General features: G+C 39.7%; 1 protein-coding gene and 1 long non-coding RNA gene across 3 annotated transcripts; both read right to left on the bottom strand.

Moving 5' to 3' along the window:
• Positions 1–1,394: 1,394 nt before the first annotated feature.
• On the bottom strand, positions 1,395–12,609 carry LOC126394029 (G-protein coupled receptor-associated protein LMBRD2B-like). Of its 2 annotated transcripts, XM_050050569.1 has the most exons (18): positions 12,486–12,609; positions 10,225–10,442; positions 9,853–9,962; positions 8,665–8,763; positions 8,356–8,523; positions 8,023–8,233; positions 7,860–7,934; positions 6,955–7,059; positions 6,668–6,851; positions 5,588–5,769; positions 5,233–5,366; positions 4,926–5,031; positions 4,710–4,807; positions 4,011–4,114; positions 3,618–3,664; positions 2,436–2,544; positions 2,133–2,226; positions 1,395–2,042 (listed from the first exon to the last, which is right to left on the bottom strand). In XM_050050569.1, exons 2-18 carry the CDS (start codon positions 10,396–10,398, stop codon positions 1,979–1,981), a joined length of 2,064 nt encoding a protein of 687 aa, XP_049906526.1. In that variant the 5' UTR covers positions 10,399–10,442; positions 12,486–12,609; the 3' UTR covers positions 1,395–1,978. The 2 variants fall into 2 exon arrangements, with proteins under 2 accessions (XP_049906526.1, XP_049906527.1); XM_050050570.1 differs by lacking the exons at positions 1,395–2,042; positions 3,618–3,664.
• Positions 12,610–14,094: 1,485 nt separating this feature from the next.
• Positions 14,095–15,588, bottom strand: LOC126394037 (uncharacterized). The gene is made up of 2 exons (XR_007570327.1): positions 15,002–15,588; positions 14,095–14,696 (listed from the first exon to the last, which is right to left on the bottom strand). It is a non-coding gene; the product is annotated as an uncharacterized LOC126394037 (long non-coding RNA).
• Between the last annotated feature and the right edge of the window lie 1,651 nt (positions 15,589–17,239).

The following is a 17,239-nucleotide window of genomic DNA, read 5'->3' as shown; positions in this document are numbered from 1 at the left end:
GTAATGTGACAAATTTCCCCGCTGTGGGGCGAACAAAGGATTATCTTATCTTTTTCTCAGTAGATTAGCCTTTGTTAGCGCCTTCATTCAAGATAATGCCTCCACCTGTATCTATGTTGTAGGAGACTTGAACACTGACATTTCTGAAGAAAATTCTCCTTTTGCTAATCACCTAATACACTTCTGCTCTGATGGTGGGTTAATACTCTCTAGCAAGGTGCTTATGCCTGCCAGCAGTTATACTTACATCAGTGAAGCATGGCGTACCACTTCACGGCTTGATAATTGTATTTGCACAGCTGACGCACATGCCTCTCTGGGTGCCATGGATATTTAGGCTACTATGAAAATGCCATTGTAGATCACATACCCTTTTCAATATCACTCATTGTAGAAAAGCTGCCAATGATAACAACAGTTGCAAATAGCATGGATACAGGGAAACTGGAGTGGTCTAATTTAACTAATGAAGATGTTCAGAAATACACTTCTCTCACAGACACTTTGCTGAGAAATATTGAACTGCCTAAATATGCTATAAGATGTGGTAATGTGAACTGTTGTAACCCACAACATAGTATTGATTTATGTGTTTTATATGCGTCTATTGTGAAGTCACTTCATATCTCTAGTAAGCCTTTTTATAAACCTCTGCCGAAGAGGTATAATATCAAGCCTGGCTGGAATGAGCATGTGGCAGAGCTCCATGCTGAAGCTAAAGAAGCATTTAAAGCATGGGTAGACTCAGGCAGAGACAGACAAGGGCCTCTGATGAACAGAGGAAACGGGCAAATGCAAAATTTAAATACGCTCTTAGATTTATTAAAAGGAATGAAAACTCTATGAGATCTGACTCATTGGCTAAAAAGTTGCAAAATAATAGTTATAATGACTTCTGGAAAGACATTAGAGCTATGAACAATTGCAAGACTTTTAGTGTTGCCTGAACTTGAAGATGACATTTACACTAGCTTTTGATTCTGTTGGCCTGACTACTTTTTATAATATCAGAAAACATTTAATGATGCAACAAGTGAAGAGCTCAAAGGTCAAGTGTGATGTGTTTAGTGGCATCTAGCAGTGAGCAGAACTAAAACCTTTCCAGTGTGCCAAGCGTATCGGAGAACTACGGTGGCCTCTGCAAAAATGCTAGAGCTACTGTAGATCATGATGGCAGACTCCATGGAGGAGGACCCGCTCCATATATAGATATAAATGGCTCATTTTAAGGTAATGAAAACACAAGTCTTATTTTTAGGTGATTATAAACTCATAAAAACATAGTTATGAATATTTTATACAATTTCTGCCCACAGATGCCACACTAGACCATTAAGACAGTGCTTCATATGTGCTGGTAAATTTACATCAATTATGGTCTCATGATGATTACATAAATGGGTAACATTATCAGACTTTAATGCAAGACATAAATACAAAACATACAGAAAATAATTGGCTGTAGACTACATTAAATACAAACAAGTCATGTTTTTCTAAACAAAAAATATCCAACAAGTTTGGTTGTTGATGTCTTGTCTTTGAGTACACGAGTCAGTTTTCATTTTGTTTTTGTTTCACAGTTTCCAAAGTGAGCTATTCAGTTCAAAAATAAGTGATGAAATAGTCAGACAACAACAAATAGTTATTTTTGGTGTGTATTTGTCTCTTTTATCCACCAATCATGCTTGTAAAACATTATTTTTTAAAGGACAATATCAAAAATACATTCAAAAGGGTTTGGCTGTGCACAAAAGTTTAACCATAGTTAGTGATCTCTTTCAGTGTATAATGACTGTACCTGATTGTATGTCCATGTTTCAGATACATGATCTTCCTCTTTATTTCCTGAGATACATTACAATATAATATCTTTTCTATTCAGACTTCCCTAGATAAGTTTTATGTCCTTTTTTCAGTTCCAGTTTGAGTACCACCATATGCTAGTGTCATTGCTCTCCCTCCATGTCTTCTGTCATCAAACATCATCAAAGATCCCCGACCGAGAAGGTGACAGAGACAGGTAACGTCCTCCTTTGGATCTACAGTCTCACACAAAGGGAGACAGAGTAAGTGATTAAGGCGACGTGTTCCAATTAAACACTACGTTAAACTCATTTTGCAACACACACCGTCTGTTTGGTGAACCTTCATCACTGGAATTATCCTGCAGTAAGCCTCTCTGCTGCTCCTCCATCTCCCCATCTCCTCTGCTGAATGTGATAACTGAGAAAGACAGACACCAATGTATACACAGTGTACTGTAAGCAGGGTCTAGTGGTACATTAATTAGAAACAAACTCTAATACACACGAGCATGAAGAATGAAATGTAGCCTATCATCGAGACCTCTGATCATGTTCAGTTTCAGTGGCTGTGGGCTACACAGAAAAATATTTTCATCATGGTTATACTGGGTTTTTTTTAATCCCTACCACTGTTCTTGATCTCTGCTGTTGCACTGCTGTGGTTATCCTTCAACTCAGTGTAACCAGCTCTGGTCCGCCCAGTAGCCCCCTGGACTCCATACCGCTCCCTCCAGGCCTGTAACAGAAAAACAAAACAGCCACATGCATATCTTGTGTTAGTGCTGCGTGTTTATGTTCCTATTTTCTCCCCTGTGTCTCCCTATGCTCTGCTGCCAGCTCATCCTTACAGTTGCCGTGGGAGGGTGAGCACACAGGTGTTCACTTGCTGATTAAGGACGTAGCAGTTAAAGAAGTGCTTCACTGCAGAGATGGTTCTCTCACAAAACTGGGCTGTCTATGCAGGAGAAAGATGCAAATACTTTTGAAATTTGTGCTGCATGACTAGAGAAAACGGCTGTGGCATTCGGTTTTGTTCAAGAGGTCAAAAACCTACAACTACCAGAATGCATTGCCCTGTTTTTTCTAATGTTTCTAAAACATTCTTGGCAAGAAATAGGCAATTCATTAATAGAATCGTGGTTCATATTTGATAAGCACTGCTTAGTTATCCCGTTTGATCGCAGTTTTTCTAGCCTTTTTTTACACAATACAGGAAACAGTTCCACTTCCTGTTCACAAACTCTCGTATTACAGCCACATAGTGCAATAAAATATGTTTGTGAAGACTCTTAGGTGAGAGACAATACAGTCACAGAATCTAGCTTTAAATTTGATCGGCACTGCCTAATTTTACTGTTTGATCTGAGTTTGGTTTGTGTTTGAGAGAGAGCTAGAGAGGGGCAGGCCTCCCTCTTGATCCAGTTTCATATTCTTTGTGTCTGTGGTGGTGGCAGGTGTACAAAAGTGAGGAAGTATTATCTGTAGTTGGAGCAATAATCCTGTGCGTTTGGCATCATCCCATGGTTTTTTGCTGTTAATGAGCAGGGAGATCAGGTTGCTGGCAAGATGGAGGGAATTTACCATAGTGCATTTACACATATTACCCACATTGTTATGATACAAAGCTAGATGAAAATGGGTAAAATATTCCTTTAAAAGACCAGGAGAGACAACCAGACAGGGCCAGTGTGCCATTTGGCAGCTTTGAGGCTATGTGTTGGTTGTAATGGTTGTTGATACTTATATTGGGGTGTACCAGGGTTGGGAAAACTGTAAGAGAAACAATTTGATAGAATAAACATTTCTAACCCATCTTCGATTTTCTCCATCCTCAGCTTTCTGTCTTTTTCTTCTTTCTACAAAAGAACAAAATGTAGTGCATACTGTTAAAAAGCATGCAAGTTGTTTTTTTTTTTCACTAAAATTACAGTGAGTTAATAAATGATGACGTTCAGATATACAACTTAATGTTAACCAAGGAATAAGAAATAAAAAGTAAAAGTTAAATAATAAACCAATGAATTAACCTGCTGAATCTCATAACTAAGAATTAATCTTACTGGAAACCAGAGGAAGAATGAATTAATCATGTCTGCAATAGTGCGGCTCACTAATGTAAACTTAATAAAAGAGCCATATAAACACTACACTTTGAGCAGATACATCAGACACAGTTATTGACTGAATGTGTGATGAAACTACCTCTTCTGATTAGTTCCTTTCCTTCTTCCACCAGGTCAGAGGTCAAGCCGTCGTCAGTGATGTACTGATGGAAGCCTAGGAGGTTCAAACAGCGAGAGCCCAGGCTACAAACACAGACGCATACAATTACAAATATACTCTTAAACACATAATCTTTTTTTTTTGTATTATTTGCCATCATTTGTTTCTTATTTGTTTCTCTATTCTACTCAAACATTACAATTAGTAATTAAAGTTGAAGAATTATTTTTTTATATTTATTATCAATATTATTTAATTTCTTAAATGTATTCTATTCTTTCATTTTTATTTATTTAACATTATTATTTATATCATTATTATTATTATTATTATTTATTTTTTAAATCTCTTTTTAGAGATTAAATAATTGCTAAATGATCTATTAACCATATAGATACAACTGAAAAATATTTTCAAAAAACTTTGGCAAAATTGTGAATATGACTGTATAAGAAACTGTAACACATTTGCATGAAAATTCTCTCAACACAGGCAAAATACTCACTGTTTTTAAAATATCTAACCTGCTTAATTAACTAAACCTAGTAAAATCAATACCAATATATCTGCAATAATCTGGTATCTGGCCAAGTGTTCAGTCCAACAATGGCAAGCAACCACAACTCCACTTGAGTGCATCAAATTGATTAAAATATAATTTAACTGTTCATGTTTTACCTGTAATAAGTGGCAAAGCAGAGCAGCAACACCAGCATGGGATAGTAGATGTAGAAGCCATCAGATATGAAATACAGCACATGCATGGAGCCCATAATCTGACAGAGGGAAGGAAAGAGGGACATCAGATCATTTGGTTTGAATGCAAAGATACTTATATGATCATGCATTAAATAAGTATGCATTAATATGTCTTTGTTGGTGCGTGGGACCCACTGAGGTGTAGGATGTCTGTATTCTGTCTTGGTGTGAGATGGCGGAGTCCATGTGAATCAGGCCCAGGAAGTTGAGGCACAAAGGAGGGGTCAGACGACAAAACAACCTGAGAGGAAAAATAAATTAAAGCAACCTGATAATCAGAATACAGGAGTTTAACACAATGTGAGAGGACCAGACTGAACTGTGCTTCCTCAACAGAAACTGTGCCCTAGTTTAGGCCAAACTAACGACTATGTTTCAGAACGCCTCTTACCCCTATAATGTGAAATAAAAATCTTATATTAAGACTTTATGAGGGACGTACATGCCGCTGAACTGCAGGCTGTAAGCATCAGTCTGGTGATGTGGCACCAAGTAATAGTAGTTGAAAACTCGTATCCTGAACACCGTGGAGTAGACACACACACACAGGAAGAGGATACTGACAAAACACACCATCTGGTGGAGAGAAACAAAACAAGAAGAGAGGGGAGGTTAACTATTTTAATACAGTGCTCAGTGTTAAGAATATACACGTCAGAGCTGTGGTCAAAACTTCTGCAAACTTTTGCAGCCTATGGGCGCTGTGTGTTTTTGTTGAGTGTTTTCCTGTTTTCCTTAATGAAGCTTCCGTTTGCTGGGTGTGTGCATTTCTGTAAGCCTCACTGATGCATGCCCACCTCGATACAGATGTAGTTATGTTGTTTTTCAGCCGTCTGGACAAAAACAGCGAAGAGGGAGAGGACAGGGTGTGTGCTGAAGAAGGTGCACTCGGACCAGACGACTGCTGCTGAGAGGAGACACAGGAGGACCGCCAGCAGCCTGTAGAAACCCTGCCTGAACACACACTCCCAGTACCACTCTGAGATGGACAAACACACAAACACAAATGCATGATTACAAACTGACATTCCTGTTGTACATAATAGTCCACACATCACACAAGTATTTTATTCATACACAGAAACAACAGTACTTCATATTTAACGTACATTACATATTTTCTGTTTTAAAACTAAGCACTAAACACAGTATCAATAGTTTGTTTGAAGCTGCCAATAACTGACATTTCATGCAGAGATATCCCAAACAGATTAATTGTAATGTATTTCGCTAAGATGAGTTTTCAGAGGGTTGAAAAGCCTTTAAAACAGTATTTTAACACCACTAAAACTCAAAACTTTGACAGAGACTGACAAAATATATATACGTTTGGCAGTTTTTTTCAAGGTAGTGACACCCACCACACTAATTCAACTTAACTGGAAAAATCTAGGATTGTTTTTAATTCCGAATGTGCAAAAAAGTAAAACTTAAAACTAAATTAAAAAAAGTTTGTAGTTCCAGAAGTAGCTTGGACATTGAAATTAGCTGCTTGAAGATGAAGCTGTAGCTGGTTGAAAAAGACATTTAAGAGAGTACACCTTTCTATAAACAGGTAGCTCAGGGCATTTATCTGGCAAACTGGGTGTACATTCATACTGGAGTGAAACAATAGCAGCATTCAGGCTACCAAGGAACAGCTGTTGATTAGAGGTCACCAGTCACAGAAAATAGATTTTAAAAAAGTCAAAGAAACACTAGCTGAGTGTTAAAAGTCTGGTAAAGAACAAAGTGTCTCTCTAAAATATAGTAGAGTAAACAACGTATCACAAAATAGACATATTTAATCAATAGTACCTTAATTTTGTACCTAAATGAATTAGTTGAGTAACTGTAATTACTTTCCATCTGTAAGTCTGAGAACAGACTGAACTCACCCACAGTAGGAGTGTAGATGAACCGATGGATCCAGCTGTGTTGGTGTGCTGAGGGGAAGCTGTGGATCAACTGTCGGACCGGGCTGCTCTGGCTTTTAGCCACATCTTCTAGATGAAAGGCCTGGTCCAACAAGATAGACCACTGAACCTCAGTCTGACCGTGTCTCTGCACTGCAGAGATTACCTGAAACACAAGCACTTAAATAAGTATTCATGTTTACATGCACTGTCATATTATTGCATTGTTTCCTTTAAAACCACAGTGCAATGTTGAAAATAATAGTCACTTTTTTATGAAGTTTAATCAGGCTCCATTTGGTGGGGAGGACATTCTGTTCACCACAGGAACGCTCCATGTTTCTTCCCAACTCTTCTTGGTACTCAGCGGGACACTGAAATGAAACGACACTCAGATGGAAACTGTCCCACAGAGCCTGACTGTAAAAACTGTAAATGCTACATTAAACTTTGGATTTAGGGACTGTTCATTATTTATGAAAGAGGAAGGTGGGGTGGGTGTTTATTATTCTGTTTTCTGAGCATCAGGATGGGTAGGAAAAGTGATTTAAGTGACTTTGAATGTGGCATGGTTGTTGGTGCCAGACAGGCTTGAACAGGAAACAATTCACACAGGCTCACCAAAACGGGACAATAGAAGATTGGAAAAATGTTGTCTGGTCTGATGAGTCTTGATTCCTGCTGCGACATTCAGATGGTAGGATCAGAATTTGGTGTAAACAACATGAAAGCATGGATCCATCCTGCCTTGTATCAACGGTTCAGGCTGGTGGTGGTGGTGTAATGGTGTGGGGGATATTNGTGGTGGAACGGGAGATTCACATCATGGATGTGCAGCTGACAAATCTGCAGCAACTGTGTGATGCTCAATATGATGTCAATATGGACCAAAATCTTTGAGGAATGTTTCCAGCACCTTGTTGAATCTTTGCCACCAAGAATTAAGGCAGCTCTGGAGGCAAAAGGGGTCCAACCTGGTACTAACAAGGTGTACCTAATAAAGTGGCCAGTGAGTGTATACATGCATTCCCCTCCAGTCACTCAAGGAGGATCAAGGAAAAATATTTGTATCTGGGGAAATCACACCCCAGCCACCTCTCTCCTCTGATAAATGACGAACAGTCCCTCACACATAAAGGAAAACTTGGTAAAGTCACCCTCATGTATTTCTCACCTTTGTTATAATGGTGTCCACACACTTCCTGAAAGAGTGGTTGTACCTGACAGATTCATGGACGCCTGCCACCTCCTGATAATACAAAATATTATTGTTCTTGTTAAAGTAAGAAAAACAGATTCTTATAAAAGCCAGCACAAAACTGTTCATAAGAACTCACCTCCATAACATCTGCTAAGTTCTCTTCAGCTGACGCCTTCTCAGTCGCCATTTTTGCTGCCTTGAAGTAGGTCTTGGTCAGCAGGTAACCGCGGGAAGACGACAGCCAATAAGAACGGGGGATCTCCACCAGGCCGTAGCCCAGCAACAGCACCAGCAGGAAGAGACCCCAGGTGTTGGCAGCTGTAATGCCGATGGTCTGGAGTTGTCTCCTGCATGAGTCATACAGATAAATCAATGCACTGACATGACACCAGCTTAGAAACACAACCACAGAACAACTTTCTCCAACAGGTCATCTAATGCTTGCTGAGCTGAGGCACATTTGACTCACCATGACAGTTCCCACCGTGGGTGAGCAGCCACGTAGATGAGCAGAGAGATGAAGATAAGGAGGTAGGTGCCATAATAGATTGCATTTTCTATAAGAGCTGTTTTAATCTTCCCAACTCTGGAGAAAGCTCCTGACCGTGCGTACGACTGCATGAAAGGCAACAGCAGCCTGTGTACACACACACACACACACACAGAAGAGAGGGTCAGTATACCAAAACACAGTTATCTTCACAGCAAAGGTGGAACATACAGTACGTAAAATCGAGGTTAGAGTAAGTGACTGAGAGGTTGTGTGTGAGTATCATACCAAGTAAGAAACTGGGAGGTCCAGTATACAACTCTCCAGAACACTGGTAGGACGCCATCTGGGATGTAACTCCATGGCTCCTCACAAACCTTTAGTGTACTGTAACACACACACCAAAGAATGTGAGCACACAATGCACACACACAGTGTCATTACAGTGCAAAAACACACTCTGAACTGCAGTAATGTCCTCCAACTGCTGGGGGGCGCCTGTCCATGGGCAGCATCCGTGCTCTGACATCTCTCCATTAAAGCATGTCTATAGATCCTGTGCATGTGTCTGTGTGTGTGTGTGAGAGATACTTTTTTTCAGTATGAAGTTGTATCAATAAAAATGTGGAGGCAAAGCTTTTGATTTACTGGTTCATCTACGTCCCAACCCTCACCTATGGTCATGAGCTCTGGGTAGTAATCGAAAGAACGTGATTATGGATACAAGCGGCCGAAATGAGTTTCCTCCGTGGGGTGGCTGGGCTCAGCCTTAGAGATAGGGTAAGGAGCTCGGACATCTGGAGGGAGCTCGGAGTAGAGCTGCTGCTCCTTCATGTTGAAAGGGGTCACTTGAGGTGGTTTGGGCATCTGATCAGGATGCTTCCTGGGCACTTCCTGTTAGAGGTGTTCCAGGCACATCCAACTGGTAGGAGGCCCCGGGGCAGACCCAGAACACGCTGGAGGGATTACATATCTCATCTGGCCTGGGAACACCTTGGGTTCCCCCAGGAGGAGCTGGAAAGCATTGCTGGGTAGAGGGATATCCGAGGTGCTTTGCTTGGTCTGCTGCCCCTGCAACCTGGCCCCGGATAAGCGGATGAAAATGGATGGATGGATGAATCAATGAAAACTGAGTAGACCCAGTTTAAAAGGAGTACTGATTATGGAAAGACAGTCTCATAAATGTTATCTTTCACTACTGTGAGCTTCATGAATGGAATTCCATAAAACTTTATTCTATTAGGGTGGAGGCAGAAATCTCAGACAAGAATGTCTGAAAACTTGGACACATGATAACACCACTATTTGCATGGCTAGATAACGAATAAGAATAAGTTAGTTATTACCATAGCAATGGAAAATGAACTTCACTTAGGTCAACTATGGTAAATCAATCCAGACCCATGTGGAGCTTGGCTGTTGATAAATGATTCATTGAGCAAACAGTGCCAATAAATCAAACGTTATCTTATTTACCTGACAGGTGGATAAACAGAGGAGCTGTCATCTGTCTGATTAGCGCCTCTTGCTCGAGTTACAGGAGTAGGGTGGTCTGCATTGTCATGGATACACTGCTTGTAGATGGTCTGAAAGAGGAGCAGAGTTTACACAGTCAGGCACACACACTCCAATGTGAAGCACATCACACTGGGGCAGGTAAGACGCCAGAGGCAAGATAAATAATCACGCAGCGCTTGAAATCACTTGGACACAGAATATTCTCAAAAACACAAACACATTCACATCCCATTGATCCTGTTTTTATCCTGAGAGGATCCTAACAGCTATGGTTACCAAGGCAAAATGACCTCATGCTGACACATTTAAACAGCTGCGATGGTTGCATACCGTGCTAACATCGAGCGGCAGGATGAAGACGATGAGGAAGCAGAGGTACCAGGAGAGCAGCGTCCCCAACAGGACCATCCGCTGCTGCTTCCGCAAATCTCCATAGCGCTGGAGGAGGTAGAGGGCCAAGAGGAAAATGACCACGACCACAACAGCCAACGCAGTGCCACTCATAGTGATGAATGAACAGACAAACGTCAAGGCCTCATGATGACAGACTGGAGGAGAGAGATAAACAGAGACAAACTGATTGGACAGCAGCTCTTATCTGCTGGATAACAAGAAACAGTTTGACCTCAACACTCAGAACACAGACATGATACAACGATGAGGTTAGGAGGTGAGCAGGGAGAGAGCAGGAGGATTGAGGAAAAGAGGTAAAGAATAAAAATAAAGAAGACAGATAAAGTGAGACAGTCAAAAAATTAAAGGACCATACCAGTGTTTTTGCATGTTTAGCACAGTGATACTCAACTTAAATCTGGCATGCCACAGGCTGCTGAGCTGCCTGCTAGCCACATAATGCTAGAATCACCCCTGCCTGACCTGACCTGACCCGTGCGGGGCTGATGTGACAGGCTGCGTAGGGCTGCTTGATTTGATTTACCTCTTGGCAAGATGAGTGAAGAGAGCAAGCATTGAGATGATCAAAACTGGCAATTCATTTATCATACTGATAAACATTATTAATGTCTGTGGCTTAACTGGCCATTTTGCAGAAGTGGCCCCCATGCAAAGCAAGCTGAGTATCTCTGTTTTAGCCCATGTTCTACAAATCACATGTATTTCACATTATACATCAGCATTCTGCAAATAATGCATGTTTTTTTTTTAGAAATTTGAATATATTTCTATTGTTACAGACTTTTCATTAATATCTCTTAAATTTGGAAATCTGTTAGCAGACTCTTGTATGTTCTAGCTTAAAGGTTAAGTGTGTAAGATTTAGGGGGGTTTAGTAGCATCTAGTGGTGAGGATTGCACACTGCAACCAGCTGAAACATCTCCTGGTTAGAATTTCTTCAACGTTCATCGTTCAGGTGTGTGTTACCAGGAGCCAAATTATCCGCAGAGGTGTCTACCTCTCTGGAATGATCGGACCAGCTGAATAAAACCGGTACAAAAAACAGAATAAAGCCATTTCACCTTACAAATTGGTGTTTCTCCAATCCAATGCTATTTGGCATGTCGATGACAAACGGCTCGCCAAAGGCATGCCAATGTGTGCTCACTTTTTTTTTTTTATCTCTGATAACTTGAGATTCAGACATTGAGGAGGTTTTACCAGGAGCTGAGTTATCCGCAGAGGTCTCCTCTTCTCCAAAACAGACTAGTGATTTACACTGGTAAAAACACTGAATAAAACAAAGTTTCATGTCACAAATCGATGTTTTTTCAACGCTGCTCATTGCAGATGGGCCTCTAACTATGACAGCAAACGGGAAAAGGTGGATGGCCCAATCTGGAGCCAGTGTTTGGCTTTGTCCACTCTGGGTTAGACATAAACAGCTCATTCCGAGGTAGGAAAACACAACAATTCTTATTTTAGGTGATTAGACACTAACGAAAATACACTTACTATATTACATTCAATTTCTGCCAAAATATCTTCATAAGCCCTTCACACTGGATCCTTAATGTCATGCAAGCTTTTTAAATTAGCATTTTAAAGTTCAGTGCCAAACAACAATAATGTAACTGTGTAACAACAACTGATGCAGACTGTATTGAAGTACAAAGCTGAAGCAGTGTTATCAATTTTCATGAGGAAAAAAAATAAACTATTATCAAGATGCGTCTGTAATGATCAGAAATGTATTTCCACAATTCTAAAACTGAAAAGCATGCTACATAAAAAAAGACAGCCCAATCTTTGCAAACACACAGGTGGGGCAGTTCCTTTGTAATCTAGTACCTGGACGTTCAAACAATGAAAACAAACAGTGTGGTCACACAGTGATAGAAAATGACATTAATTCAGTGATAATAAAAAAGGTGTGGTTCAAAATGTTCCTACAAATGTCGACTCTATATTATTGTGCTTTTTTTTCTAGTAACCATCTCATTTATTTTTACATTCAAGAGCTGAATTGAGGTAACTGCTAAATATTTTTCATAATTTCTGTCATCCATGCCCTGTGGTCATGTTTAATTCCTACTAACAAAGCAGGACGCTCTCATTCTTGTTCAGCTCGTGTGTTCAGATCCACTCGGTAAACAAACAGTCTCAGACTACATTATCCACAGGCAGCAGCTCTTACCTGATAAGTTTATCCTCTCACACTGAAGCTTGTGAAGCAGAAAAACTGTCTGAATCTTCTGTCACATCGTGTTCCTCAGACGTGGAGTCGACAACTGTACACAACCTTTGAAACTACATTACGTAATATCCACACGGCGTGCGCTCTCTCTGCGCAGCGAGGAGTTCTGGGTAACGTAGGCAAGTCATGACGTCTCAAACAGGAAACCAGGCACGGGGACCCTCACTGGCACCGTGCTATTTCACAAACATATTGCTAAATATTGTCTCAGTGTAACTTTCAGCTCCTTCACTGATGGAAGGTTAGTGCATCTTGCTCAGATTTTGAGGGACATGTATAGTCTCCTTATTGTCATGTAACCACTTTATTTTTTTATTTTCTGCTCACATTTTACTTTTTACTGCACTATACAATTCAGAGGCAAATATTGTACTTTTTTAACATCACTGAATTTTTTTGATAAGTCATGCTACTTTCCAAATTCAGATTAATGCTACAAAATATAATCAACAAATACACCATGATGTATTAATTTAATTTAATTGATACCCATTATATTTATTTGATATAATGAACTTCAATTAATAGCCTGGGCTATTATTTGCTTGAATGTATATTTGGGTCAGAAGTCTTTCTGTGACAGGCCTTTAATTCCTGTCACACAAAACTGTTGCTCAGTACACCTGTATAAAAATGATGCTCTAGATAACATATCAATTATGAATCATTCATTTGATCTTGCTCCAACAGACAGCACATCAGAGACAGAGAGAGTTATGGCACCCGGTGTACCGACACAACACCACCTTATCCTGTTAAAACAATATTCACAACTTGGATTAATTCTAATGGAAAAACCCTTTTGATTAATTTAATCTGAGGACTCTTACAGACTAAAGGAATAATTTACAGGGTAATTGAGGAATGGACACATATATTTGAGGTATAGCCAACAACCCATTTTTTTTTTTTACATCCAAAGAACCTCTGTAAAAGAAAAAAGAGAAAAAAAGGAATTGCCTGGCAATCAGACCAGGCGTCTGGTTGAGGCAGGTTATTATTTGTCAAAATGTGTAGCCACACCAGGCTAGTGGAAGGGACTATGAGTTTAATTGGGACTAGGCTTTTAGTTGAAGTTTTATGGTACTCATGTTATCACAAATCAAACACGAGGAAAGGCAGTATTCACATCTAGGAACAGTATTTGGTGTCAGAGCCTACAGTCAGTGGTTTGTGGGGACCAGAAGGACGCCGGCAGCTAATAGAGGCCCACATCTTATTTTTTACCCCATGATCAAACAGAGGGTTAATTCAGCCCTGGACGTTATTCTTTGTGATTTTTAATAGTGTCGTTACAAATGTTGGTAATAATGCTGATGTGATTTGTTACTTTCTAAACTATGTACAATCAATGTAATTTACCACAGGTGGACTCCAGTCAAGCTGTAGACACTTCTCAAGGTCGATCAAAGGAAACAGGATGCACCTGACCGCAATTTGGAGTGCCACAGCAACAGGTCTGAATGGTCTGAATACTTGAAATGAGAGGTAAATGAGAGACTTCAGTTTTTCATATTTAATATATTTGTAAAATATTGCAAAAAGCACATTTTCACTTTGACATTATGGTTTATTTAGTGTAGATTGGTAAAGATGGCAATTTTATCCATTTAAAAATGACATATTCAACACAATAAAGTGTAAAAAGTGAAGGGGTCTGAATACTTCCTGAAGCCACTGTATGTAAAATTGGTAACAATAAATGAGAAGGAGACGAGGTAGAAATCTGACATTTCGAATAACGGTGAAAAGAATATTGTGTGTAGATTGTTGCAAGATATGATGATAAGATAAGATAAAGATTAAAGCCCTGCATGGTAATGAAGTGAACACTGACATTTGTGAAATGAGGATGTAGTCGATTATGTTCAAACACAATACGTTTTTCAGATTTCATCACATTGTGATATTTCATCGCAGTGGTGCAAACTATTGTTTCAGTTTCTCATCTCGTTCAGATTCACACATATTGAATTACATCACACAGTTAAACATACAGTACATTACACATCCTGTGAGGCTCCAAACTGGCATTAAGTTCAGATAAACAGCTAAACTGATCTGCTTCCAGTTGTCATTAGCGGCCAAAGATGCATGAATCTTGACAGATGATTGTCTTCTGCTTCTGCCATGTGAGATGAACATTCAGTCCTGTAAATCCAAATACAATTAAGTCATGTTCCAGATTAATTTTTATACAATGAAAATAACTGATCTTGTACATAGTTTTTTAAATTATTTATATTTATAACATCTCTCTTCAGCTACCTCTGCATTTTTAAATACAATATTTAGTCTGTGATTGCTGGCTGCAGATGTAAATACTAACAATCCTTCAATTTAAAACATCCATTGGATAAATTTGCCAAAATGATCAAAGGAGACGAGCTGATTTAGCTCACATTTTCCCCAAAATGAATCAAAATGTGGAGATGTTCTGATGCCAGTGCTGTCACCTTTGCTGTCATTCTATAATGTCCATTGCTCATTAAACCAGAGGCAACTTAAAAGTGTAAAGTGGACACTCTGCACTCCAGAAGATGCATCTGTTGTGATGGAGACTTTTGAGTTACCCCGTGGTCCAAATGTTTCCCAGTTGACAAAGCTGAAAAAGCAACAAATGAAGAAAAACCTCTTCAGTCCGTTTCAGTTGTGAAGGAACATCCAGACATATGGGTCATCAGCGTACAGAGGGCCCAGCACGTTGACACACACGGCTCGGTGCTCCAGTAAAAAGTCCATCTGGCTCACCAGATCCAGACACAGATGTTCTACAAGATTCAGACAAACAGACCAGTTATTTCCTGCTCTGGACATGCCGAGCGCATCCAGCCAAGCTGACCCAAAAATGTCCAGAGACTCTGGCCAGTCTTCTAGAGGATTGTCCAGCTCCATGAGGGTCATGAATCTGTTTAATTAAGACCAGTGTAGATCAGTTGTCCATTCCTGGTGACGGTGTTGCTCTGTCACATTACTCCTCTCTGTTTTCTTCTTGCTCTGCTTCTGTCGTGTTCCTGCGGTGCGAGGCTAATTGCCCTGATCCAAACAGTTACAGTGCAGATAAAAACCTGGCAGCACCAGCAGCTTAGTGAGGCCATCTGTCAGCCTACATTCTCACCTTAACCCCTTCACTCTCCGTCTCTCTGTCTTTCTCTCTCTTGGATTAGTGTTATATGCTGTTTCAGACCCTATTACCCAAATTTTATCCTCACCATTCTCACTGATAAACCTGTGTGAGATAGGTTTGTCCCTTATTTATTGTAGTATATATACTAATCCTGTTTTCTTAGATAATTACTCTGCTTCAGTACTGAATTTAGCCTTGTCTTAATCTCTGTGGATTACACTTCTCATTCACACATTCTCGTTCCTTACACACAGATAGGCAGGTACACTCATGTTCATACATACTGGAAACTATAATCTCCATTTATCTGAATCTGAATGTGGAAGGAACCATTCTGTTCATCTGATCCAGCACTGTTTTTGTTTTTTACTGTTTAAATGAATTTATCCAGTAGATTATTTTAAACAGCAATAATTACACTGAATTTATTTTTTACTTTTTTGTTGTTGTTTTTTACACTCCCACCACTAGATGGAGGTAATGAATTTGTCCTTAAACATCATCAGCATCAGACAGCTCAGCAAGAACATTCACAAACGCAACACCGTCTTTACAATATGTATAGAAAAAAGTTCATGTTTTTAGATATTAACTAATTAACTAACTAAATAATTAACCATCTGGATAAATATCAGTTTAAATAACTAACTAAAATCAAATTGCTGATTATGGTTATGGTGCTCATTCTGGTTCTGATACTCAGAATTCAAAGGAGGAGTTCATGCAGTTGTGGTACTATAAAGGCATGATTGACATCATTAAGGGAAAAACACAACAAAAAGTGAAAAAAAGAAGAAAAAAAAAGCACAAGGAGAGTTTAGAGGTGAGACTGAAACCGATCTGTGATAGGCGCGACACTGGCTGTCTTGTCCTCATGCTATTGTCTCCTCTTTTTTATTCTACTGTCATTAATCACTGTTATCCTTTATTTACAGAGAGATGGGCCTCTTTGGCCAGTTGTTTATGAAACGAAAAAGAAGGGTGTCATATTTAAATCTCTGACAGCTTCAAACACATCTTCAACAAAGACTCGGTCAGGTTTCTGGTCACTCCCCTTGGCACTGTTGGGTAATGATTATTTGGGAAACTCAAACCTTGTACCAAAGCCTTCTGCTGTCTAAGACTCAATGCTAATAGGAGAGAGCAGAGTTCAATGGTGAGAAGACACAGCAGACAAGACAACAAACTGTTTGTCTTGTCAGCCATCCAGCCTTCAGCAGTGTCTCCACTCTGCAGTACAAATGTCACTTATTAGACACAGGTGAACCTGATTAAGATGATTAACACTGGATGTGGCAAGACAATCACATATTTACCAACCAAGTCAGCTTCAATTTATTGGAAAGGTTTAAAGGGCAGGTATTAAAGATGATATAGGTCTGAGGGTGCACTGGTGCCAACACATTCTCACTCCGACCTTGTCACATATTGATGTTTGGTCATGGACCTTCCACGTTCCGAACGACATGAAAGATACCCTTGGTGCGTTGGTTGTTGATGTTCTGGCACAAGTTCTGGTGTCAAGTTCTGCCTGTTCCAACGCACTACGTCAGTACAACACGAATTG

The sequence above is a fragment of the Epinephelus moara genome, chromosome 8 (assembly GCF_006386435.1).
Source record: "Epinephelus moara isolate mb chromosome 8, YSFRI_EMoa_1.0, whole genome shotgun sequence".
Lineage (NCBI taxonomy): Eukaryota > Metazoa > Chordata > Actinopteri > Perciformes > Serranidae > Epinephelus > Epinephelus moara.
Note: the sequence above shows the minus strand (reverse complement) of the source record. Positions and strands in the feature narration are given on the sequence as shown.

Coding starts and splice junctions, on each gene's coding strand:
- LOC126394029 (XM_050050569.1), bottom strand. CDS start 10,398: ATGAGTGGCACTGCGTTGGCTGTTGTGGTCGTGGTCATTTTCCTCTTG. Junction 3,665..4,010: donor AAAGGAACTAATCAGAAGAG/GTAGTTTCATCA, acceptor GTTCTTTTGTAG/AAAGAAGAAAAAGACAGAAA. Junction 2,545..3,617: donor ATGGAGAAAATCGAAGATGG/GTTAGAAATGTT, acceptor TTTCTGTTACAG/GCCTGGAGGGAGCGGTATGG.